The sequence below is a fragment of the Haliaeetus leucocephalus genome, unplaced genomic scaffold (genome assembly GCF_000737465.1).
Source record: "Haliaeetus leucocephalus isolate CR32 unplaced genomic scaffold, Haliaeetus_leucocephalus-4.0 Scaffold240, whole genome shotgun sequence".
Classification (NCBI taxonomy): Eukaryota; Metazoa; Chordata; class Aves; order Accipitriformes; family Accipitridae; genus Haliaeetus; species Haliaeetus leucocephalus.
In genome coordinates, this window is record NW_010972676.1 from 9,901,128 (window position 1) to 9,928,365 (window position 27,238).

General features: G+C 36.3%; 1 protein-coding gene across 1 annotated transcript in view; it reads right to left on the minus strand.

The window, feature by feature from the left end:
* The window catches only part of SLC9A9 (solute carrier family 9, subfamily A (NHE9, cation proton antiporter 9), member 9), a 215,988-nt gene that overhangs the window by 90,312 nt on the left and 98,438 nt on the right, over positions 1-27,238 (minus strand). Inside the window, exons 9-11 of the mRNA XM_010568429.1 lie at positions 26,884-26,972; positions 7,523-7,636; positions 5,569-5,680 (exon numbers count right to left, since the gene is read on the minus strand). Coding sequence (XP_010566731.1) covers positions 5,569-5,680; positions 7,523-7,636; positions 26,884-26,972 — 315 coding nt within the window. The remainder of the gene's footprint in view (positions 1-5,568; positions 5,681-7,522; positions 7,637-26,883; positions 26,973-27,238) is intronic.

The window sequence follows — 27,238 nt, forward strand, 5'->3', positions numbered from 1 at the left end:
ACAAAAAAAAAAAAAAAAAAAAAAAAAAAAAAAAAAAAAGACAAGAATGATGAACTTAATGTGATGGAGAAACAAAACCTTACTCTTTTCAGCCAAAACCCAATTCCAAGGGTAGAGAGAATTTTCAGACCACGACCATGCTATTATAAAATGCTGAATTGTGCTAATTGAAAGGATGATGTTTCATGCAATGTAAGCAACTTTGCAAAAGTGGACAATGAAGCTACTCTTATATTCACATAATAATCACACATTTGTTTTACATTCACTGAATTCTTTCTTTTGAATAATTGCAAATTAAACAGTAATCTGGACTTTATGCATGTTAAAAAAGAAATCTATTCCCTCTGTTGTTTTACTGACTTCACTGGGACTACTCATGAAATCAGATGCAAGTGAGAAAGAGGGTTGGCATTAACATCTGTACCCAAATAGGCTACCTATTTATTGCTTGCAAAAATTTCTTTCAAATCTTTCAATGTGCTAAGAACAGTCAGAAAAATTATGAATTAAAAACAATGAATAGTTTTTAAAAGATGATTTTAAGTATCTAAAAAGGAGATGCAGAATAAATGTAGATTTGTAGCTCTTGCTGTACTTGAAATATTACAATAGTTGTAAAATTATACACCTACAGAGACTGAATAAACAAAAACTTACAAACGTGGAAAAAACAGCTAACAGTGAGTTTAAAAAAAGCTCCATAGGTAGTAATAAGCTAACTAAATAGGTCCTTACAGAGTGACACATTTAAAAAAAGAGGGGGGGAAAAAAGCCCACTAATGCCTCCAGCCCTCAGGATGCATAATACGAATAATAATCTATATTTTCCAATGCTTTTTATTTATCTGTTTAAATCTACTTTCTTGTTTTCAGAAAAAAAATTCCAGAAAATTAGTGTAGAGAGCAAGGCTATTACATGTACACAGTACACACTGAATCCAAAAAGTACTTTGCAAGTATTGAGATTAAACCTAATAATCAAACCTCTTGTAAGGCATTGATGGTATAGGCAGAATCATTTAATCAACTGCTAAATGCAGCTATTTTTGTAATAGAACTCTAAAGTTCTTTAAGATTACATAGCTAGAATGTGAATTATTTGGTATAGAAGGTGGACAGTTTATCCAGAGAACAACACAAAGCCATTTCTGCAAGGAAGTACCAGACTGTAGTTACACTAGCTGAAAATGGTCAGTGGCAGCAGGTTTAAAATCTCTGCTTTTATGAAAATAACACTGCAGTCAACAAGTGAGCTTGTCCTTGACTTTGCTTTTATGTAAAAGACATCTCTAAGGATGCACATGCTTTACTATTTTCTTATGGGAAAAAAATATCAGCTTATGTTAAACGTGTATTTGAGGAGGGAATGAACCACTATTGAAATGGTCTTTTTCCAGTTGTTATAGTGGTAATCTAGATGACTAGCCCAGATTAAATGCTTAAATTATTGGTGGCTACATTCTGGTGGAAAACAATGCTGCTTTCCACAACTGCATCACAATGGTATGTGCAATATTAAATCTAGAACATCTCTTTTGTTAAGAGGGAATATTAAAAAGAATTTGTTAATTAATATGTCATTACGACTCTCTACTTCTTGAGCGCTGGACTGGATATTTCATCAGTTTAGAGAAATAGTGAGTGCCTTCACTGCATTTTTCATTTATGAAAAGGCTCAACATGGTCTATAAGAGCTAATTAATTTTCAATTAAAAACATGTCTAAAGTAAAATAAATAATCAAACAAAGCATTTGCTTCCAACTTAAAGCAGTGGGAAGCAGATGAATATAACCTAAAAGGTAAAGACTCAGTGAAAAGCAAGGAACACTATTATATATATAGCAAAATACATTCCAGGTAACAACACAAATGAAGGAACGGAATTTTAACAACCTCAGAACATGGTAGGATACTGAAATAGACTGAAGATAAAGAAGGATAGGTTTTCTCTAACACCTCAGGGAAAAGTACTAACAAAGCACAATGGAATGATTGGCTCCAATGGACATTGGTACCTCAGCTACACCTGGAGAGAGTGGCACAGTAGAAAGAAAACGCTCTGATGAACCACTGGCAGAGATTCTCTTCCCTCAGCTTTCAGAGAAGCCGCACTGCCAGCAGCTCCACAATCTGTGCTGTGATCCATTGATCCTCTGAGCTCTATCATAGATTTCTTACCAGATTTTTCTGCTAGCGATGCCAGCCATTAGGGATTCATCTTTATGAGATATTCTTTAATGTGTCAGGGCCTCCAAAGAAAACCACCTCCAGGGTTAAGCTTCAGAGTCCCACAGGATAGGAAAGGTGTGTCCTATTGGGCTGTTATCCATCCTTTGCTCACACTCCACAAACACGCATCACTGAACCCATCCCTCTGAAGAGCCTTTGAGGGCAGGAGTGTTTGTGGGTAGTGTAGAGAGAATCTGCTAGGAAAGGAGACTTTCTGTATGTAGATCTGGTGTTTTGGTTTCAGCTGTAGTTCTCTGCTCTTTTCTTCCTTGCTTTCTTTTCTCTTTAGCTGATTTCTTTTCATATCTATCTTCCTGGAGAAATTCACTTTGACACTTCCCACCACCATGTATATGTAAGTGTGCAGATGTAAATGCCTGCACAGCAGCTACCTGTACACAGGCATTCTTTTTCATTTTTCTTCTGCATTTGTGTTCCACCCTTTCAGACTTCACTGCTGCTGTAATGTCTTATATTAACAGCAACCGCCCCTGTAGCACTGTGTCCCACAAGCCTCTCTCTTGCTGATTTATATGCTGTAGAGAAGAGGAAAGCGCAGTAAAAAGTAAATAAAGATATTGGAAGAAGAGTGGAAGGTGCAGTACTGTACCTGTGAAATAGTCCCCTCATGGTCATGTGGCAGCAATGCCCAAATATTGAATGTTATTCCCATTAATATGTCCATCTGGATCCATTTAGTTTCCTTCTCTTTTAATTTTATTACCAATTAAAGGCATCACAGCAGGGTATGAACTGAAATGAGGCATTTTTCATGCAGCATAGACCACTAGTGTATAGTAATACCTCCCTTACAATTTAAGACTTCACAATATTTCTTTTTCACGTGAGCAGAGGCTGCTGGCCTGCTCATTTAACTGATGTTGAACTTAATTTGAGAAGCTCAGGCTTAATTATACAAGGACTAATCTAGTTTTGTTTTATAATGGAATATTATCAGGAGTCATGATTAAACATAGTTGTAAAAGTGAATCCACCCTCCATAATGTGGTGTTAGAGGCAGAAGCAGATGAAGAACGTAATAAATCAAAATGCTACATAATCCACTTCCAAGCCTAACTCTTCCACCTTTTCTCAAATGTATTAATACTCACCAAAAAGTAGAACTTAATGACCTCAGTAGAATTCTTTGTAGAGTAAGGTATACTCAAATGCTAATCAATAATGTACTTGCCTGACCTTAATTGCTTTTTTCAGACTTTGATATTCATGGTGATTATGGCAGTAAAACTCAGTAAAGAAAGCAGTAAATGTTTGGTGCATTTGGTAATGATAAGATGGAAAACAAAACTTGCCCCAAATTCATTGTTTTCTACATCTGAGTGTGTGATGCTGTGGTGAGTGAAGCCCAGTTTTCCCCATGATTGACTAGGACCTGATGCTATACCAGAATATTGCGGCTGATCTTGTGTAGGCAATAAGCATCTTCCTCCAAACTCAATTTCAATGCCCTGTTTACTCATATCAGAAATGTCTCTCTCTTCTGGCAGTCATTGTCTTCTCTGTTTATCACTATATACAGTATGATCAGTTTATAGTAAATGAGAATGTTATTGGTAACTAAGCACAAATCTTAGTGCATATTAAAAAGTACGATTACACAGAAAAGCCACGTATTGTAAGTGTTCTGTGAAGTGTGAAGCTGCTGGCAGTGTGAGAGGCAGTCAGTCCTTATTGCTTTACTTGCAGATGATGCCATTTACTTTTCTATAATGTTGTGAAGACATTTTTCTCTACAAAATACAGTGTTTCTTTGAAAACAGTTAAAAATTACTTTTCTGAGTATTTTAACATTTACATTTTAGAAGTTTTCAATACTACTATTTTCAGTTCTCAGCTGCCAGATTGTACTGGAAAGCTAATGTGTGAGTTCTCACGTTCACTTGTTGGCTGCAGGCTACTTTCTGCTCCTAGTTCTGTGGAGAATGAAATTTGACTGGAGAAAATGGGGACAGAAAAGTTGGAGAATAAGATCTATTTTAGAAGATTTTTAATTCTGTACTTTATCCGATGGAAAAATAAAAGCAAAAACGGAGCCCGGAAACTAGATAACTAATGATATGAAGCTATTTTTCATGCTGTTGTCTAGTTGGCCACCTGCTAGCTTTACTAGTGTGATCTGCATATACATCTTACATGGCTAACAACTGTAGGTGAGCAGGCAGTCTGAAAGCCAGTTCCTAATGGATGTACGTCATCATCTCTTACTACAATCTAGCTGGTATTAGCTGACATTTTCAGTGGCAGCTTTTAGCAGAAGGATTGAATGGATATAGAAATGAACTACTGTGTTGCTCTCTAGAGACATGGAATTCTATAGGCATAAATGAGGCACCCTGATGTGAAGTACTCCTGATGAGGAAGCTTGAAATGTGGTGCATTGTAGTTTACTTGTTATTTGGCTAAATAGATCAGTGTACATTAAGGCTGTCAATCAAGAACTTTGATCCATTAAAATTTGGAATAGTTTTTTTGTACAAAAAGCAGGAAAATGAAGAAAAAAGAAGTGCTGACTTTCCAATTTTAGAAAATTATTTCATAAATGGCATCAGGGGACCTGTATTTCTGTCTTTTACTGAACAAATATTCTTAGCTTATAAGCGAGTTTTTCCTAACTAGTATCAGAAAGTCAAGTGAAGGTATTTCTAGCTTGTGCAAGTCCAAAAATAGAGAATCCAGCTGAGATTTTAACAGTCTAGGGGATGATGCACAAATCAGAGTAGAACATGGCTCCCTCTTCTGGAATTTTTTTTTTTTTAATTCTACAATGTTAACCAGAGTTTAAAAACAACAAAATCTGAATTTGGAAAATAAAGTACTCAAATATCAGCCTGGAATACATATGAAAAGGTCTGTAGAATTAAAGTCTCCCAATCTCAACTGGTAAAACTGTTCCTGAAGTTCAAGTAATTGCCAAAGACTGTGTCTGATTTGAGTATCAGTACTAACACCTGCAAAGTTGGACATTTATTTGCCAGTATATAAGCATACTGTCAGGTATACTACAGGTGCCTTTAAAACAACACAATGTAAACCCATGGTATTGCCAAATTGTCATGGAAGTGTAGACAGATGAGGGACAATGGGTTGAAAGACCGGCTTCCTGGGTGGTAGGTTTCCAAAAAGTTAATTTAAATAGGTCCAGAGCACAGTGAAGCTGAAGAGAATACATCCATTTGCTTCAGTAGCTTTGAAGGGACTATCTTGAGTTTTAAGATAATGACTTCTGTGTGACAGATGTGGCTTTTTCTAGTGATAGTTGGCTGTCTTTGTCAGTTGTTAAATGTGGACAGAAAAAATACCAAAATAGCACTTACCTGAAAACATCATCATGTGCTGAAAGTTCCTCGGAATCTTTTGTTTTCGACCCAAATTCAAAAGGAAAGAAAGTGGGTATATGTTGCAAGCTCTTGCTACAAAAACTGCCACCTAAAATGTAAGACGTTGAGGAAAACAGTGGAGGAACTACTGACAAAACTAGAGTTAACTTAAACCCAGTGTTTCTCCGAAGTTATTTTAAAAGTGTAATTAAAATGAATATGAGATTATCTTCCTTCATATTTTACATGTCAGATCCTTCTGGTTCCAATTTCATTATAAAACTGTGCAATGGCAGAGATTGTCTTCCCCAGACATCCTGGTTTTATATTCATCATTACATATCCCACTTCAGTCAGTCTGATTTTACTTATCACATTTGTATCACATGCGACTTCATCTTCAGTCCTTCAGTAAAATGCCCGTCATCAATTGCAGAGATGGAATCATCTCCTTGAGAAGCAATTTGCAAAGAATAAATGTGCTTTTGGACACGATTACTTTCTTATTTCCTGACAATTCATATTGTCTATATCCAGCACACTTTGCTTTTTTTATTTTTCCTGTTTCTTTGGAGATTTTTCAAAAGGAATTCTTTATTACACCTCTGTGGAACAATCACAAAAGTTGCCTTAATTAGAAACATGAGGCTATTTCAGATTTAAAACAAAGACCATCAGAGCTCCTTATACGTGCTTTTAGCAGGTTCCATCCTCCTGTCTTGTGACAATTAGGGCTCAATTACGGCACTCTTAGTCTGAAACATGCTGTGGACTGTAGAATAGATGAAGTACGTGAGTGGCAAGGTGTGTATGTATCTCACCTGCTGGGCCAAGAGCTGCTTAAACCTCCTATGGACTTGGGAGAGCATGCATTAGCCGGTGTTGCTGCACATGCCCTGTCCTCAGCTGTCCAGTGCAACCCTGTTGCAGTCTGTTGGCTCTTAGTGAGAGGAAATGATAGAGCCAGGTCCCTGCAGTGCTCTGCCGCACAGTCCCCATCTGGGGTGCTGAGTGCTGCTCTCGTGTTCAATTGTCTTCCCATGCTAGGAGTGCAGGACACAGTATTGCACTTGCCTTGTGGCGGTGGTGGGGTGCAATAGGCTCTGGGGGTCCTCTCTGCCATTTAACCCAACCTGTTGCCAAGGGAGCTGTGATGCAGTTCTTATTTATTCATTTGGAAATTACATATAAAAATTACTGCAAGTAAACTGTATGATCCCAACTTTCAAAGCTGTTACAGTTCATCAAAAAGTTATAAGCAAAGGGCTGCTGCTCTGAGCCAAAGAAATAATTCTGTAAATCGTCAGTGTGAAAAGAATCAATACCGCTGTACAAGGAAGCAACAGATTTGTTGAGAAACCGTGGCCGAATTAAAGACACAGTCTCTTAGGCACGTGATGGTGTAAATAAATCCATGTACACTAGGGATATCAAATACAAAGAAGGAAAGATTTGAGCAATGCAGAACTGTTTTCTTTTTAAGGACTTAATATAATTTCAGTAGCTTTGGGGAAGTTCTGCTTATGGCACATATCTGTCTGGAGGCAGCTCTACAGTTTGTGGATCTGCACTGGTTCTGGACAGGCAAAAAGATTTTGTGTGCCTGCACCTGTCCCCACAGATATGTCCCAATGCACATCCCAGTTTCCCACCCCACTTGTAAACCAGTGGCAAAAGTTCCCCAGCTGGTTTAAAGCTATTTGCCTTGCAGCAGATCTGCAAAACAGTGACTGTCTAAAGACCATGTGCCTACATGCGTTGAGCCAGCTATTAAGATATATGTAATAAATATGATTGACTCTGGACTTGACAAAAAAATTGATTTTTAGTATTTAAGGAACTGATTGGTTTGCTTGTTGACTTTTTTTTCCCACATGGAGCACATATTTTTTATATATATATATATATTTACATACGTGTACATAGATATATACTTTAAAGCAAAGGATACAAATGCACCAAATATAAAAAGAGGATTGAAGAGATGATTTTGAAATGTGAATAGTGCGAGTCCCATGTAACAGAAGATGACGTTCTCAGCCAAAAAATTCATGAACTCGAACAACTTAAGAGAGAAAGAACATAATTATGACTCACGTCTGTAACTACTGTTTATCGCCAGGTTCCCTTGGAATACAGAACTATTTAGATGAAAGGAACAGAAATTGCACCTATTTCAAGGGTGGATTTTAAAACCATCTAATTTGCTATACACTACACGTGGTGTCTTTTAGCTTTAAAAATCATAGTTGCTTGCATGTTTTTCTCTGATTTGCGTAAGAAAGCTTGACATAGACAACTGATAAAATACATAAACAGCAAGTAAGTTATACAAGCTTCAATGCAAACTGCAAGGAAGCTGGGGGAATTTAACTTCACTCATGTTTACACAGGTGAGCCTGGGAAATGGCTCCTGATTACACAAGTGGCTATGCATAGTGCAGTACTGGGTATGGGTACACTACTGCCAAGAGAGGGAAAAAAAGTCCCTAAATGGACTTTTAAGAACCTGTGCCTTTACAATGCAACACAATCTTTTTTATTACCATGAATATTATCCTGCAGATGAAAACTTTTATTGCACTGTATGGACATCAATATCAGTTACTCATTTCAAACCAAACTACTTAAGATAACATTTTAAAGTATTATAAAATAAGCCTAAAATACATGATTATGGTAGGATTTCTTCTGTGAAAAAACAAGCAAAGCCAAAATTCATTTGCCTTGAGGGGATGTTCTTGATTGTATTTGCAGCTGATTATATAAAAACTAATAAAATAATTTTTCATATTTATCCATATCTGGAAAAAAATCAATGATTGCTGCCAAATAACTACAGAGGAAAGCAAAAGAGGTCTTTTCACTTCTGAAGTCACTTTTGGGCTCAGGAGACTATGCTAACAAATCCTGATGCAGAATTAGGGCCAAAGTTTGTCAGTCTGTCTACAACCAGACATACATCACTATCCTGAATGTTACTATGGAGGTATTGTATTCATCCTCAATGGGCTTATGTATTTTTTGTAACATGGTTGTGCTTCTAAAAATAAATATCCAATAACAGTCACTAATATCTAACAAAGGAAAAATGAGAGCTGTCAGAATAATTATTTAAAACAAAATTCAGAAGCAAAATGGCATAAAACCCAGCAGTATATGGCAAAATACTTCAGACCCCATGGCAGCACCATCAGTTATCCCAAGCACACATTCCATAGCCCCCATTTTGTGCTGCATTGCTGAACAGCATGAAAACAAACACAAGAAATATTTGCAAGTTATGAGGCTTAAATTACTTCAATTAAATTTAAATGAGAAAAACTAGTTGTCAAAAAACCTGAAATATGGGATCTTGTGACCCATTGAAATTATTATGATAAATTTTTGCATTTCCATTTTGGGAGCAAACATGATCCCACTTCTTTGTGGGAATGTCATCTGACACATTTTTCTAATGCTCTAAACAATGTATCACGAGTGTCATGACAGGTTCTACATATATATATATATAAAAAACATATATTTGTGTATATATAAAAATCTTTTGAGGGAAGGGTACTGCTATGAGGAACCACAACTTCATACTTTAGTTGTTTGGATGAGATAAAGGTGCTCCAGAGGTTTTAAAGCTGAATGATTATTTCACTCTCCATTTACAAAATCTCATTCAAGACTTAAAGAAATGTAAAGCTACTATTGATGCATTTTAGAAACATAGTTTCTGAAACTAAAGTTTCATTCTTGTATTTTCCAAACTTTTTGTTGACGTACATTTTTTGAAAGAAAACAGATTTTGCTATATTGTTGCTTTTGCTGTATATTCTTTCTCAGTAATCTTTAACAGTAAATAAAAAAAAATTTAAAAATATCATCTTCAGAACTAATTATTGTCATAAAAGAAGTAATATCTGAATGCCTTTGCCTGGAACATGACACTTGTAGATATAACATGAAACTTATTCACCCTCCTCCAGACTTCATTTTTATTCCTCTATTCAGCATAGTGTTTTATTCAATGTTTATTCAGCTTCTGTGTTTTGTTCAACAGTAATACAGAGCCCATGGAGATACTCTATTAAGGACTTAACTGTCAGCACTGTGCAGCACAAATCTCATCAGAACAAAAAAATTTATTCTAAAGAGATCTTCGGGAAACCGTGTTAAGAAACAGCTTCCATAGAAGCGTTTTCCCAAATTGTCATGCCTTTCACTCAAATGTTTCTGTCACCATTTTAAAGATGAGACATCAAGACCTTTTGATGAGAAGCAGAAGAATAGGAGGTTTTAATCTGCAATTTATAATTTCCTGGGACACCCAAGCAGTTCCAAGAGGAGTTGCACCATACACATTAGCCTCTGAAAAACATCCTTCTTTAAGTGGCCATAAGCCAGGTCCATGCTATGGTCCACGGTCTGCTTAAATGCCACTCAAAAATATCCCTTATTTTGAATATATGTACTTGCAATTAGGATTACTTGGGGGGGGGGAGAAAAAAAAGTTAGAATTAGAATCCTACCTACTGAGTCCTTGAAAGTATTTTGTCTATAACCATAAATTCCCTTCCCTTGCCTCCCACACAGATAACTGACCTCTTTCTACTCTAAATGAAATTGGCATTAAATTGCTCATATGCTGCCATTAGTTCCCCCAAGGCTACCAGAAAATTATACTAGAAACCATTTTAATATACACATAGTAATAAGAGATTTTTTTCTGTATAAAACTAAAAACCCTCATTGTGCCATTTCTACCTCTTCACAAAGTCTATAAATCTGCTTATAGCTTTAGAGTAAGAGTTGTAATAAATCACCAGTGTCAACACATTGCAGAGTAGAGTATTAATTACAAAAACACTGGTTCAGAACCAATCTGGGCAATTGGTTTAGGTGTTTAGCTCAGTGAGTTACTGAAACTGGTATTTGCTTTGCTTTGGTTATTGTCTCTGTAAAAAGTGGATATTACAAAAGATTTATATTAAAAAGTTTGTTAAAGTTGACATAATACTTAGGTATTTAAAAACACATCATTCACCAAATATGCTTGGTGGTTCTGTTGCTTTCAGCCATTGTAAGTGCTAAGAGGGCTGTGCAAAAAATCAGTTTTAAGCTAGGACATTCTTCTGGAAAGTACCACTTGCAGTTCAGCTCTCACTGGCAGAGGAAGGAATCAATCCAGGTTATCTACACCTTGAGCCTTGCTGTAACCACTAAGTTTATCTTTTACCGATGTTTTATTTTAACTCAAGTGAAAAATTTTATGATATAAAAACTGTATTAGTTTTATCTTTTAAGCGAGATAATGAAAGCGCTTTCTTTTTTCTTCTCCTTCCTTCCCTCCACCTCCACAGTTAAGTTCAAGCCAATTAGAGAAACAAGCTGTACCAAAATGGGTTTTGCAACTTGATCCATTTTATAGAACTACTTAAATTTTCACTGAGTGTTAGAGAGATTATCTAGGTAAGTAATTAGTGCACCTGGAAGATGGGACACGCTAAGTTCCAATCTCAGCTGCAATAAAAATAGAATTCTTTAAAGAAGCATCAGAAGGAGAAAATGAACATATTCTTTGCACAGTTCCCTTTGGTTGGGGAGATAGAAAATGTAAGATTTCTCAAATCCTAATATTTTAAACAGCATTTTTGATCTCAAGGGAATAAAGTTAGTATGAGAGTACTGGGTAAGAGCAGAACTACAAACAGCATTCTTTCATCTTGAGGGAATAATGTTAGTATGGAGGTATTGGGTAAAAGCTGAATTACATCCACAACTTATTTCCACCAAAACTCCGTGAATTTTACTCACTGGTGGCAATATTACAATCTTTCGCTTAATACCTGCTGAAGGAATGTCATCCACCTCTTGCAGGTACCTGCAAGCCTTCTCCAGTTGCATTGATTTTGCTAGCAACATGGAGGAATTCTGTCTATCTAGGCGTTACATCTTACAGAGATATATTATTGCATGACATCAAAATAGGGAGAGTTTCAATAGTCCAACAGCAGCTAGGAAACTAGGATGTAAAACTTATTATACTTTTTAAGAGAGATTTGAAGGTGACAGAGAGCTATTAAAATCCCAAGCAGTCAATGTTAAATGATGGTTATAAAATTTGTTATATTTAAATAATGCTATCTAATTGGAATACAGCTATCAAAAATGTTCCATGAAGTCAAGGATATTGATAAATCAATAGTTGATGAAAATTGCTTTTCCCTAACTATTTTGAATTAAAAAGTGAGAATTCAGACTACCATAATTTTTCTGAGATTGTAGAAGCTTTTATTATAGCCTAATTACTTTATTTAATCTTTCTCTTTTGATTAGAAGTTTCAAAATCAGAAAAAGGAAGTTTGAATTTGAACCTCTTGCCTGAAATCCTTTATACAGTTATAATGAATCTTCACAGCATAGCGATTTAATGCTCATTTCTAGAATAACATGCGTAGATGAAAGAATCAGCAAAAGTAACTCAAATTCATGATGGAATATAAACTTGTTTATGGCACTAATTTTGATATCCAAGCATATTTGACTGTAAACTTACAAACACACCAGCAGAGAGAGAGAGATTCTTACAAGATCTTCTGTGTCCTGGGGCAAAATTCTGGCCTTTTTTATCAGTAGGCTCTGCTACTGAATTCAATGAATTTCACCCCAACAGATTTATGGAAGGCATACAATAACTTTCTATTTCCCTATAGAGCTGGGAGGTTTAAAACATTCATAAGGCCTGAGGAAGAACTGGGAAAGTAAAAGGAAAAAGAAATAAGGAAAACAGCAGCACCAATGGAGAGGAAAGGCCAGCAATATTTTGCATTTATACAGTATGGATTATTATTTCTGGCATAATCTACACACCGCCACCGAAGTTCAGCTTTGGGAGAAGCTGGATAAACTACTGGCACAGAATACACTTCTGACTAGGAAGAGTAAAGAAAAAATGTTGGTCCCATCATCAAGGCAAATCCTTTCTATTATTAAAAATGCCATACGTCTTGAATGGCTTTGCTGGACAAAAGAAGTTTAAACCAAAAATGTTGAAAATTAGGCAGCTAATTAAAACTTTTTTTTGTTCTAAACTACTTGGAGCAATGAAAATCAGAGGGAGAATGACTTAAAAAGTAAAACAGTCAGAAATTCTAAAAAGGTTTGACCTCAGGTGTGAATGGAAGCTTAGTTTGGTTCGTATTAACAGTGAATCTATGAATGTCATTGATTACAGGATTCAAATTAATCCTTAGAAAGAACTTTGTTATTTGATTTTATCAATTACATGACAATTAATTGACTCTCTTTGAAATCTAAGACTCAATATACTGATTTCTTATACGTGTAAGGCATGGAGAGCAGTAGAAACTTGTGGTAGTATAGCCGGATTCAGAGCCTCATGAGAATTTATATGTTGCCTTCAACAGACTTTGGATCTAGCTGTAGAAAAATTAATTATTCTACCATTAGTCTTGCTAAGTTGCCTACGAAAGGGGGTTCCTGCAAACTTTGTTGTTGGTTTTGTTTTGGTTTGGTTTTTTTTAAACGTGGATCAGTTTGTAAGCGAGGAAACCTTTTTAGATCACTATCTCCTTTTGCTGCAGCACAACCAACTTCTGCTATTACACATCAGGTATTAAGTTGTACCTAAAAATAACCCAAGAATCACACCTTAATGGAAGGTATCACCAAAACAGAGAGGACGATGCTGTTGTTCCTACAGCTTGTCATCTAAGCTATTATTTGGTTCACAAACTAGAAACAACAGTTTTCAAAGTGCTTATTTATCTTAAATTCCTGAACTGAGATGTTGCAGGCACAAAGGAAGGAGGAATCATCAGTGCTCTGTCGTATCAAGATAATGTGCTCAGGGATTACTGCAGTTAAAACTATTTACGTTTACTTTAGCAGTACTGTTTTATTTTGTATTAAGGAAGGATTCTGTTCAAGATGGGGCATAACAGAACATAGCTGGAAAATTGTTTGAAAGGATGTAAGGAACTTTTGACTGGCCAGCAATTAATGGTGTTTAGGGATGAATTTGGAAATTTTGGGGAACATTAATGGCTGTTCCATTTGCTGATAGAGGGATGATTATTGTAATGGAGAATGAAGAGGCTATGAACAGCCTGTGCTGTCTAGGATTAAGCCAGTATTCTTATAAGGCTGAAATCAGAGAATAAACTATGTGCAGAAGAAAAAGACTAAAAAAAGCTGAAAAATAATAATAACATCAATAAAACTGAAGTCTAAGTTTATGACCTACTCTGAACAACTTGAAAGAGACTTCCTTGGAAGGCATCTTTCTGGGGCAGTAAATTGCCAGTCAGGTGGAAGCAGGGACATTATGCACTGACAGTTAAGAGCTATATGGGACAATGGTTAAAAAAATAAGTAAAAGAAAGAAACAATTTGTGGCTTTGCCAAAGCCAATTTCAGCTAACAAAGGAACTTAGGTGCTTTAAAATATGAATGTTCTCCTTCTGGTCAAAGAAAAATAGTAATGTTATCAATGTAATTTGGTTGTCTTTCAAACTGCAATGAACGAATACATCTTTTGTGTTTCTGCATTTATGTTAGAGGAACTGCTGCTGATTTTTCAAAAGTAAACCACAAAATCAATCTCATCTTCCTCTTTTCACCACTCTCAAGTGTTTTTTTTCTGTGACTTGCCATCACAGTCCTAACTTCAAGTGATCAATTCAGTTTCTAAGGAGGACAAAGGCAATTTATTCTGTTTCAATTTGCTGAGAGGAAATATTCTCAAATATTAATTCTTGAAGTGAGTTCATAAAAACAATTTCCTTCCTTGCCAGGTTTTGGGTGTTGGAAACAAATTCAGTTAGACTTTGACATATTAGGAACTAGTAACCAATATGAGGGCCTTTAACCTATCAGGAAAAAAAAAAAAAAAGGATTCTTATGAAGTCTGTGGTGTCTTTTCTTCATGCTTTCCAGCAAGAATCAAGACTGCAAAAAATTATCTGATGCTCATGAATATAAGACTTCCATTTCACTGCAAATCTAACATACTACAAGACAAATACTTGCTCTCTTTGTACCTGTTCTATAGAAATTATATTGCAGCTTCTATTTACCCATATGGATGCTTCCCTTTACAGTCTGTAAAACTACTTCTGTGGAAAAATGCTGTAGAATTGTAAATCAGGAAAGACTCTATTTTACCTTAATCCAGAAAACAGTAGCAGGATTTGCATGTGTTTTTCTGATGACATGCTAGTTTGTTTTTATTCAGTGCCTAAACTAAGATAAAAGAGTGTTTACTAAATAACCTTCTGTGCCACAGTTATTTGTTCAGGGTTTTCCCCGTATATACTGTTTTGTTATAAGTCTGTTTATAGAGGCTGGAGGGGAATGGACACAAAACCTTAACTCTTTCTAACTTAGGGAGAGCATCCTCTCTCTGAGAACTGTTCTTGTTCTAAGTGGTGTTGAATAGCATGAGATCATGATGACATTAAGCTCCATTTATTATTCTTAAAGACCTATTGCTGATGAGACAACTTCTAACTACATTACCTTGGCAGAATGCTACCCTATAGTTATATTTGGCAGTATTATTTGCAATTACTCTGCAGATTCTAGTACCAGTTTTTGAAGCAGGATACTGGATTAGTAGGTCCACTGATCTGCTCTTATGTTTAGGGTGGGAATCTGGGGAATTCTTCCGTTTTATTTCTACAATCATCTTTAAACAGCTTCCCTGCCTTTTGATGTAGACTACTATTCAAGAATTGATGATTCATTTGGACAAAAAGATCGAGAAATGTGAATAGCAACTATGTTTTTGTGTGTCGCGTTTTTTTCTTAAGTATTACAGTACATGACTTTTCTCATCTAACAGTCCTCTACAGTTAAAGATATAATCTCTAGTGCAGACTGTATGGAGATGAGATAAATAAGACATAGAATGTGAGGGGGATTTGCTTGAACATTAAGTGGGAATGGTCCAGTTTCTTAAATACAGCAAATGTCAGATACTTGCTGGTGGCATACTTTCTGAAAACAGTACAAAGGACCATCTTGTGGATAAAGCACAAGAAAGCTGTCATCAAATACAAGTTAGCTTTGAAGTGGCTGCAACCTTGGTACTTCCACTGTGAGTAAATAATTGCCTGTGGTGAAGGGCTACCTAACACCCTGCACTTGTATCTGTGAAATACATCCAAAAAATGCAGATAAAGGATAATTGGAGAAAATGAACTTAGAGGAAATTATCAGTGCTGTTTATATGTGCCTTTTATATAGCACAGAGTGTATGTGTGCACATATATCTATGTGTCTGCATACACTAATAACACGTGTAAAGGCCAATGGAGATGAATATGTAATATTAAGCACAAACAGGGCAAAGATTAATATGTCAAAACTACAAAAGCTACAGCAGTTGGATGTTGTTAGGGTGCGAAGATTGAAAAGTGAAATCTCACCCTCAAAGTAAGTGTACACAAACCTGAAGTGAGCCCATGGCTATTTGAATTTAAATGATAGTTTCATAATTGATTTCAAAGGGGCAGGTTTGCATCTGGCTATACTGTGAGTCTGGCCAAAACCAATAGAATAGAAGCTGTTGGAGAAAGTATTGTAAAGATTTCCAGTGTTTTCAGGTCTACTAAATTGGTAGTGGTCTCCTTGGTGATGTTTTACTAATCCCACAACTGATATCAGTCGGGGGGAAAAAAAAAAAAAGAGATGCACGGTAAAACAAGCAGAAATTAAAAATCCTAAACTAAGATACACCTTCAACTGTACTTAAATCTGAGAGCTCAGGACGCTTTTTATTTTACATAAAATTAAGTATTTGTAGTGAAAAGATACAACTAGTCTTTCTTTAATGTACCTTAAAAATAACTCCTGATAAGAATCTGTAGGAAAGCAGAAGGTGGGTGGACTAAGGAAGTATCATCTGGCACCCCATAGAGAGAGATGTTTTTTCAAGTAAAGTATTAGTCACTACATGACTGTGTGCTTCTGAGGATGCTGAATGCCTGTTTGGAACTCTCAAACACTGGGAACTCTTCTCAAGTTCACTGGAGGCAAAGGATGGTCAACATCCCCCTAAAGTAGTGTGGCTGAAGCAGAACTGAAAATCAGAAGTTTGAAACAGATGCTCAAACTTGCATGCTATTTTCATTATTTTAGGTGAATGAAAGTAGATAGATACCAAAACATGTGGAAAGACAGGGTGCTTATTTGAATCATAGTCATGATTTAGATTTGAAAGATTTTGACAAAGGGCTTTTTAGGCCTTAATTATTTCCACAGACAGCACCATGAGAGAGAGATGGCTATAGTCAGCTGTTTAGTATTTCTTGCACTGTGCTACCATTTTGTACAAATGTCTCTTTTGAAAGTAGAAAATCCATTAATCATGTAATGGAAACACAGCTGTGCAGTCACTAAAAAGATGGGATGCTGGCAAGTGCTTTAGACTATTATAGTGCCTTATTTACATGTATTTACTTTGTTCTTGCAGCTTATTGTGCGAGAATTTTAGTTTTAGCTCCATACTTCTAAAAAGTTTTGACCAAGGCTTTTGTGCAGTTTTTTAGCTGATCTGGAATTTTGCAGATTATATCCCTAGAGAGAGAATTGCAAGGGATCAGCAGTCACGCAAGAATCATATAAGTTAAAAAGGAGGGATATATAAAACATATTTCAGATTGCAAGAATGGATCTTTGTCAATAGCAATTTGGTAATGTCAGATATCACACAGCAGCTCAGATTCCTTACGGCCTCCCATTGCCCCAAGATTCCCTGGGCAGGGTAAAAGCATTGCCATTTGCAGGGGAAGCAGAGGCCTCAAAACATCAGTAAATCTGCTAGCTCCCAAACCACACAGACTGTTTTGTGACAAAATGCTTGATGCTCTACAAAGATCACAATTTAACCTATCTAACCATGCAAGAAATAGCTAGATTTCTTCACCAAACACAATGTGTCCTCATAGTAAGAGCAATAATGAACACATTGACACATAGACAAGTGTAAGACAACACAGGGTTATAACAAAGGAACCTATTAACAATACCTTCAACATTAAAAGCTATGTAAACCTATGTGCTTGAAAATTTTACTGCATTCCAATTTAGCAGTATAATGTACTATGCATAGAAATACAAAACAGATGATGTTTTCCAGAGCTTCATTCTATAATTGGAGAATTTATTAATAAATCCTGTACTAAAATCACCTAAGACAATAATGTGAAGTGTCAGTATTTCAGACAAAGTTAGACAAAATTATTACACTTAGGACATAAGTATATTCTAAGAAAGAATCTGAGTGTTTTTACTTATCACTATATTCGGAACCTCTCCATTTATAGTATAAGCCAAATCTCATTAAAGTCAAGGGGCTTTGGTTCATGATATGAAACTCTATTAAATTAGATTACCTGTATGAAAAATGAAGAAAGGCTTAAATGAAGAATCCTACTTTTATTTTTTATCTCTGTCACAAATTCTCAGATGAGAGAGTTGTGAGTGACTAGAGGTTTAAGGGAATGTTGTAACTGTCAACTCTTACAAAATGTGAAGTTGAATAAGATATAATTTAAACTAAAGGTAATCATATATACTCTAAGTATGTGATGTTAAACTGTACTCTGCTGTTTCAGCACTACATGTTGGTGATGCAAGAATATGTTCATAGCCCAGGATTAGATTGATTTTAGTTTCCTTTTTATCCCTATGCATTCCACAGTTGCAATGATGAAAAAGGTGGCAATGATTAGGAGAGCACTTGATCTGACAGCCTACATACTTAGATGGAATTCTCTTCCTAAAACTAGATGTGCTTTACAGAGGTGGGGTACAAGGCTGGATATTTGCATGGAGGTAGACTTAAAAACTAGGGATGTGTTAGTTACCCACAGTAAGCAAAAACGATTCAGAGGTCACTCTTCAAACCTCTTGTGAGAAGATTGGGAGAGACACTATAACATCATCTGCATAGTTATATAAACCAGCTTTTTGATTCTGCAGTAGCTTACATAGCCCCATACAGTTTGACTCCACTGCACAGATGAAGACATATGAGAGTCTCATTTGTGATTCAGGGCACCTTTCAAAGAAACTACAGCATGTGTCTTAGTTTGGAATTTCATTACATATTTCTCCATATGTCAATGAGATTTTGGCCTATAGGTTTTAATTTCAATTGGTATATGTTAGCTAACTGCTGGCATCTGCTACTCTGCTGTAAAGACTAAACTATAACCTTAACAATCAAAGAACTTTATTAATATTTAAAGAAAATGTTTAATGTTTAAACAGATTGTAAAAACTTTAATGAGCATTTGGAAACTAGTTTGCATGTGGCATTATGCTCCTTAGCCTACCAGCATCAAAAATGACAGCATTTTTCAACAAGCTGAGCTTCTCTGTAGAAATACTGCTTTCACTACTGTTCCGGGTTTCTTCAGGGTATGAATTATATTTAAGCATGTGTATTTTCCAGTTCCTGTGCTTAAGCAAAATGAAGGAAAGTTGTTTTCCTTTGTTTTTTAAGAGAAGTTCTCCTTTGCATAGGTCCAAACTACTATTTTTATTCATAGGGGGTGCGTGTGTAAGATACTAGAATATGGTATTCCTTACAAAATGCTGATGACAAAGGGACACATGCTTGATGAGAACTAACAAGGCCAGAGTAAATCTGCACAGTCTCAGTTAAGGAATCACTAAAGCAGGTATGCAAAAAGAGAGGAAAAATGGAGATTAAAGAATAGAGTATATAACTGAATATTCTAACATGATTTCTGTATGTGTACACCCAATATTTTCTGTATTATAGATATGATAGCAGCTAATTTATGATACAAATCATAAATTATGCAGCTAATTACTGATATACCATACTTATAAAGTCTACTGTTATCAGTTTACTTGTAGCAATGTTTCCTAGCTGTTTACAATCCATCATGTAGCTCACAGCTAAAAGAGAAGAAACGATTACAGCATTTCCACATAAATTTAAGGGGAGCCACACGTAAAGGGACTGCAGATTAACATTCTTTTAGCGTGGCTAAGTGATCAGGAACATCAGTCAGATAACGAGGGATTTTGTTAAGAAATTCAGATTGAAAGACATGGTAGCATAATTCCTTTTGCAGAAATCAAGATTTTCTTGTGTTGTTATGATTCTTCTTGTTAAACCCATAGAGTAAGCGGCTTTAGCTTTCTTTATAGCATTATACTATTCTACAGGGTTCCATAAGATCTTATGGTACATCTGGTCAAACAATGCATCTGGCATGTTTCCAATCTTCAGCTTTTTCTGCTAAACACAGAAAATAGCTGTGTAGAGAACTGGAATTCGTTGTACACTTCCTGTCAATGGCAATCTGTTTTAAAGATAATAATTATTACAAGCACTATGCATGTGGTACATATTCAATTAGAGATAAGAAGGCAATTTATAAAGGAGGGCAGCCTGTTTCTAACAGACCCAGTGGCTCTGTAGAGATGCATTGAGTTAGCAAGCTATGACGGTCCAGCTCAGGAATACATGGCTTAGCCAGCATGCCTGTGATGCAGCTAGAGCTCAGGAGGCAGAACTGGAAGTTATGAGGGAAAGCACAGGACAAGCATGAGGGGTTGCATCTCTTCAGGGTACTTAGGCTAGAGCTGTAATGATAGCTAATATCTGGAGACACGTGAGCTTTTGGACTTTTAGAAGGGTCTAAGACTGTGACTTCTGTTGTTTTCAATATAAGTTAGGTGTCTCAAAGTTAGCAGAAATTTCTACTTACGATTTCAGGTATCTATTCCTAAAAGCCTTATGCTAAATGCAAGCATAAGCCATTCTTCTTTTTTTTACTTGTGCTTATAACCTTTTTATGTCTGTATCATTTTCTTCTCTCAGAAAGTAAAAGAACAGGGACATTTCTTTGTCCTCCCTGATCATTTTGAACAGCTGCCAAATGAAGGTTTTGCTATAGGCCTTGTCTCTCTCAAAAAAAACCCCAAAACCCCCAAACAAAAACCAAACCTGGGTGAAATACAAAAAAACAAGAGCAAGTTTTTTCCAATGTAGCTAACTTTCAGAGTGTTTAAGCAAAACTGGCTAAAACAAGGACAAAAGTATACTAATACCAATACAAATAAATCTTCCCAAATGCTATGTTTTCTTATTCTTGTTATCAGAAATAGCTGCTTCTTCAGACTTTTCTACTGACCACTGTAATTTGGTCACTTGGACTCTTTCCTGAGCAGCACTGCCTGAAGCCCCAGTATTATTGCTTTTGAGTCTGAACTTGCAGGAGTTCAAGGAAGTTGGAAATCAGGGGTTTTTTGGTTCAGCTGCAGAAAGGGAGCCATGAGACAGAAGGAGACAGTGCCAATCAGAGATAACTTTTATACTCAGTCTCCACTTAAATGGAGGAAAATACTTCATGCATGCAACCTGTTTAATGCTAACTAGGAATTTGGACTTTATTGGATCCTTCAGGCAAGGACCTCCTGTACACTTTTTGAAGAATGCCAGACCCGAGTGCCATGTATTAGTTAAAAAGAATTTCCAGTTTATCCTCGGACAGAGCATTAGCCATCAAATACATTATCTTATATCAGACAGCCAATGGTGCTATATACCTCAGAAGATAATGAAAAAACATTCTAGTATGAAATTTTCCGGCAGGCACTGTGATTGTAGTGTGCTGGAAGAACAGATTCCTCCCGCACAGCACATATGCAAAGACTGATTAGAATCTGGTACTGGTGGTAATCTTGTTGGAAAGATAACTGCCTTTTCTCTCAGTCTTTCTCTCTGCCAGTCATTTATGTGGAAACATCTGACCTCTTGCAGTGCCTTAAAGGTAATTTTTTCCTAAGTTGAGGTCCTGAACAAATGACAACAACAGCTGCCAATTAGGCTGCTCATTTAAAAAGGATGAGTTACCTTTTGTGGTGGTTGCTGCTTTGCTAATTATCGAGGATATTTTGCTGTAAGTAGGGTTTTCCTCAGTCTAGAAATACTCTCCAATTTTTTGAAAGTCAAGAGACTGAATTGTAAGAGCCATTATATCCTGACATTTGTGTGGCCTTTTCTTCCTAAAAGTGTAAACTAATTATCTATAAACAATCCAATGTCCGATAACAGAAAATAGTAGGCCAGAGCTAAATTAATATAGGCTGTGTGCTTTAGAAGTAAGTACAGCTCTAATTGTTTGGTCTCTTAAACACTCATACAAATAGCAGGACCAAAGCCACAGGGCGCACACACGCCCTGTGTGACTGTGGAGGGTTTAAGATAAGGGCACTAAACCCATTTCATTTTGTGCTGTTGCTCCCTGTGATTTTAGAGGGCTGCTTCTCCCAAATACAATATGGGTGCTAGGTATCTGGAGTGGGACCCCTCGCAAACAGCAGATTGACGCAGTTTTGGCAGTAGTAGCACATAGCCATCTCTACTCAGCCACTCCCCTTCTCTCACAGAAAGATAAAAACAGTAGCTGCAGTTCCCGGCATGTGCTTTTAACAACAAACTCAGGAGAAATCATTCTGCTACTGAAGCAGAATTTGCAGTGCGTTATTTTCTTACGAAAAGATAGCTGATGGCAGAATCCTATAAGGTAGTCATTGTATCACGTATCTAGAGAAAGGAGATTTGTTGCTTCAGTTCTGAGTGTAGGTCTCCTTGTAACTTGTTCATGAGAGTTTAGTCCAGCAGAAAAGCAGCAGAATGACTAGATCACAGCGATGGTGCTTCATTGGGGTATAGTGAGATAAAAACTGACTTCAGCCACCTCTTTGCCTTCAGTCCTGCAATGCTCTTTCTACTAAACCTTGTCTGATGCTGTTCAGGAACCACTCCTTTGATTCACTGATTATTTTTTTTTTTCCCCTGCTTTCAGTAGATTTGGACATCTCCATTGCCATACTTTTTAAGTTATACTCTCCTGTTCCTATTTGCTTCAGAAGTGAGTCTATAACTATGGATGGAACAGCATCAAGTCTAAAGTCCATACTGAGGCTATTTGATGACATATCAGGGTCAAGAGACTATAACGATTTGATTTACAGTTTTTAAGGAATTAAATAAATGTTTCATGACTGTTTTGTCAGCCTGTTTCAATTAATATGATTAATTAGCATTAAATTAATATGCTTATAAACACGACCCTTTTACACCAAACTGTCTTTGGAATACAGCTCCATTTATGATCCAGCAATCAGCTGATTGATTCCTAGCCTGTTTCTTTGTTGGAAAATGTATAGCTATATCACAAATGAGCTAAGGACATTTTGAAAACTTAATGTATTTTCAAGGGATTTCCAGGAAATATTAGCTGCTCCTCTGCAAAATGATGACTTTTAATAATCAGAGATAATCATGTCTGCTTTATAGTGTGGAGATTAATATTTGAAGCAATCACTACTATGTCCATCAGTGAGCAAAGACCAGTCTGAACTTTCAGTCCTTCAGTGTAAGTTAATTAGCTCAAGTAGTCCTAGTAAGACTACATGCTTTGGTAAAGTTACTCAGAAGTTATGCAGTACTGAGTTCTCTTGTTTTACCTTCACCCTCTCCTCAAGCTAATGTAAAACCTTGGACTCAAAGGGCCGCTGAAATCTTAATGCCGCATCTTGTGCATACTGCATGCCCAGTGCAGCTGAACAATCAGGCCAGAAGCTTTTGTCTATAAGGCAGGTATTCCCTAATGGGTTTGTTATTGGGATCAGCAAAAAACTGAGTAACTGTTTAACTAGTAATGTGGTTAGAAAGGCTATTACACCTCATTTGAGAAAGCAACCTTTACAAGCTCATTAGACACAACTATTTCAGAGATGGCTGTGTAAACAAGGGTCAGACAGGTGGAATGGAGACAGGCAGGGCAGTGTGTGGCATACCCCCCCTGCTGGACATGCTTTCCTGTGCCTTCTAGTAATTCCCTGGCTCTACTTCCATAGGAGATGCGTTTCAGAATTCCTCTTCCAGAATTTATAACTTGCTGGCAGTATTTTGTCTGAAAGCAGAATTCTCCATACCCTTGCACACTTAACCAAAGAGAGGTATTGCCCTGTTCCCTGGTTTCTTTGTTGTGGCTTTCCCTGGAGTTAAAGGAACATAACCAGAAAATGATATAACTCATAAGTATGATGGATAACATTTACAGCCATTAGAAAAAGTGAGAAGCCTCTTTTAACACTCCACCACTAGGAAACTGTGCTGGTCTTAGCTTGGCATTTGAGTGACACTGATAGAGGGCAGAGAGAAAAAAATAGCAATTAATGTTTTTCTCTTCCTGCAGAAAACACAGTATTGTCCATGCATCCCTTTCTAGACCTGACCTGTAGGGATTTACAGTCTGCCCACTTTGAACAAACCAGTAATTTCTATTTATCTAGCAACACACTGCCCAGCCACTGACTTACTGGCAACTGTTGTTTGCCTGCAGCATAAAGTGAAGTTTTACTGGCAGCAGTAAATAATTCTAGAGAAAGCTGCACAGAATCAAAAAGCTTTTGATCACGTCCTAGCAGTTTCATCTTCCCCTTCGCTAAAGATATATTGGATAAATTAACCTTTAAATGTACGAAACTCAGGAGCACTCTGTTTGACCTAACCTTGTTGCCAGAGATGGCAGTGTCAATTTTAATGTTAAAATCACTATCACCATAGTCAGGTCAATGATGATGACTTAAAAATACTGCTATAAAACATCATTCATGTTAAACACAAACAATAAAAACACACAGAGAGAATGTTTATAAATGCTTAGTGAGAACTGCGATAATTGGATTGAATGAAACCTCTCTAAAGCCTGCATTTTCACTAAATCTTTGTTATCTTACTTTTCTTATGACAGCGTTAAAATAATCTGTTGTTTGTGACAAGATTTGTGTTACTTCGTACTTTCAGATTCTGTAAATTTCAGATGTTTGAAATCTAATATTTTTCTTTCATGGAATGTTAAACAGCGATTGACTGGATAATAAAGGATACATGAGGACTAATAATTAGATGGCATCTTTTAACAGGCATTCTTAATAGAGGTTCTTAAATTCTCATTTAAGAACTGTAGATAAGTTTTCATTTTATATCAGTATCTGAAGAAAATCATACTGGTCTTTTTCTTCCTTATCTGTTTTTTTAAAGCAAATGATGAAGTATTATGAGAAATGCAGAACTCAGCATCATATCCAGAAATACCACCTCCATCACTGTGTACTGAATTTTACCATCAAGCTATGAAATTTTAACAGCCACTAAAAAACGTAAAGAAAATTATGCAAAGCAGCAGAGAAAAAACATTTGTTTAAAAACAGCTAACACAATTTCACAATCTGATTTACAGTTTTAAATCTAATTTCCACGTTTTTTGTTAGCTTTAGCTTCAGCCTTAACTCACTGTTTTGTCAGTGTGCATTACAGTTCACCAGTCCTTATTGAAAGATCTGTCATATTGTAACAAAAGGGAGAGACGGCTTTGGAATAATTCTGTAAATGAACTGAAAAGCCCTTGATTTTGGCCAGTAATGAGTAATAAAAATGACTCAGATTGGGAGCGAAGCTGTCTGTCTGAGCAACAATTTTCATTTAAAATGCACTGAAGTCATATATGATTATGAGATTGCCAAGTGTGTGGCTTAGTAAATTGGCTTGAAGAGAATTCTTGGGGGGAGAGAAAGAAGGAGGCAGTGCAGGTCTTGCTGAAACAGCTGTATATGAAAGGGTAATCTTTGGATTAGAAAATAAATTAGAAGAATTCAAATGAATTTCACAACAATTTTTGAACCATACTGTAAGGGAGGCTGAGGATTAAGAGCTTAGGGGGGAAGAGAAAAACAGAATAGAAGGGGTACATAAAACTCATAGCTCTATAGAGAAACACATAATCCCTTTTCTGTGTGTTCAAGGGTAGATTCAGTTTATTTTCACTATTTTGTTTTGCACTGTTGAATGGGAGGGAATAAAAGAGTAAACATGAAGAAAACCAAATGTTAGTTAATTCTGTAGTTGAAAAGGTTCATATGTAATTAAAAATACCATGGCTCTTCTTTTTCTCTTTCTCTCTCTGAGGTTATGCATCACCAAATCATGCAGATGAACCCCTGAAAAAGCCTTGTATTCAAATTGTAACAGTTATATGCAAGGGTAGTAATGGCATATGCAATCAGTATTTCTGCAAAATAGAAACAATTCTATAGTAGATATAAATGTTATTCCCTTACGAAACAGTTATCAGAGAAAGGTTCTCTTCTCTGGTGGAATACTTTTCAAAAGCATCAGCCTCTGCTGGTATGAAGAAATGCAATTGAGAAGACTTATCCTGTTCAATAGCTAACCCTTTATTCTGGAAGTACTGACCAGAAACTTTTTTGTGATTTAAAATCTGAGAAAGTCTGACAGTTGAACTGATACTGTGGCCAGTATTTTTTCTATCAAACTGTTTTTGATAGAAAATCAGATTTTTGATTAAATTGAGATGTGCAAGAAGCGATGACATTTTCTACATAAAATTTCCAATGCCTACAACAGAGGAATTGCTGAAAAAAGGTACCAGCTTGCATCATGAAAATTATAGTCTCAGACCATATATTTCCATTTTGTTCTAGGAGATAGATTTTCTACAACCTGGGGTTCTTGGGACATATGAGTCAACATTAAAAGGGAAGAAAACTGTGTTTAAATGACTTCTCACAGGATCTAGGTACTGGCAAGCTAGTCTAAAATTACTCCTTGTGCTGAAAAGTATTTTGAACATTGCAGTGCCATATATCTAGCACTGAGAACAGCCCCAAGTTTTAAAAAATAATTACAATTGTACTAGTCACCTGTTCAAACAAAAAACAGATGACCAAATTTCTCGTCTAAATTCTAAATAACACCACGGAAAAAATTCACTATCTTTCTAATTATGTCAGCTTTTTAATGAGGCAGAAATGAATTGATGTCATTGCTCAAGTCTGCAGGCCAGACTGCAGTTCATACAGTCCCTTTGCAAAAATCCACGTGGATCCAATCTCTCAGACCACTTCTCTCTTATTTACTAGAGCTCTTCGATTTCCTTAGCTTTGTAGCATTTTTGTATGGAAGCAAGCGTAAACTGTTATCTCCTTACCCTTCATCTCCTCGACTGCCATTTCAGGTCTCTTGGGAAGAATAGATTCTTCTATTTTTCACTTATCCAGAGAATTGTTACTCTTTTCCTAGTGAAATCTCCAGTCTTTCCCCTAACAAAGACGTAAGCCTCTTCCTTTGCATTAATGAAATCCTGTCCAGCTATATTCCAGTACCTCTGTCTATTCCTTACACCAGCTGAAGACAAAAAGACAGTTATTTCCATGCCCTACCTGTTTAGTTCTCATTTTGGAATCTGGTGACAGATTGTTGTAGGTATAATGGGCCTGTGTGACTCCACAGAAAAGGACTGCAACAATACCTGAAATTCAAAGAAAAAACAGTTAGCTGCTTCTATTTTCTTACTTAGGTTTGTGAAAAGGCTGCAGGAAAAAAGGTAATTAGGTGGTTAACAGCATTTTACAATGCTTTGTAAACAAACAAACTTCAAGATACATTTTATAAGAGCATCTTTCAAACAAATGAGAATTTTTTTTCTTTGCTAAAAATCATGAAGGTCTTGAATCTTCTACCTGGTCCATCATGCATTTGTAGCATTTCCACTGTTGTGTATTTGGCCAAAAACTG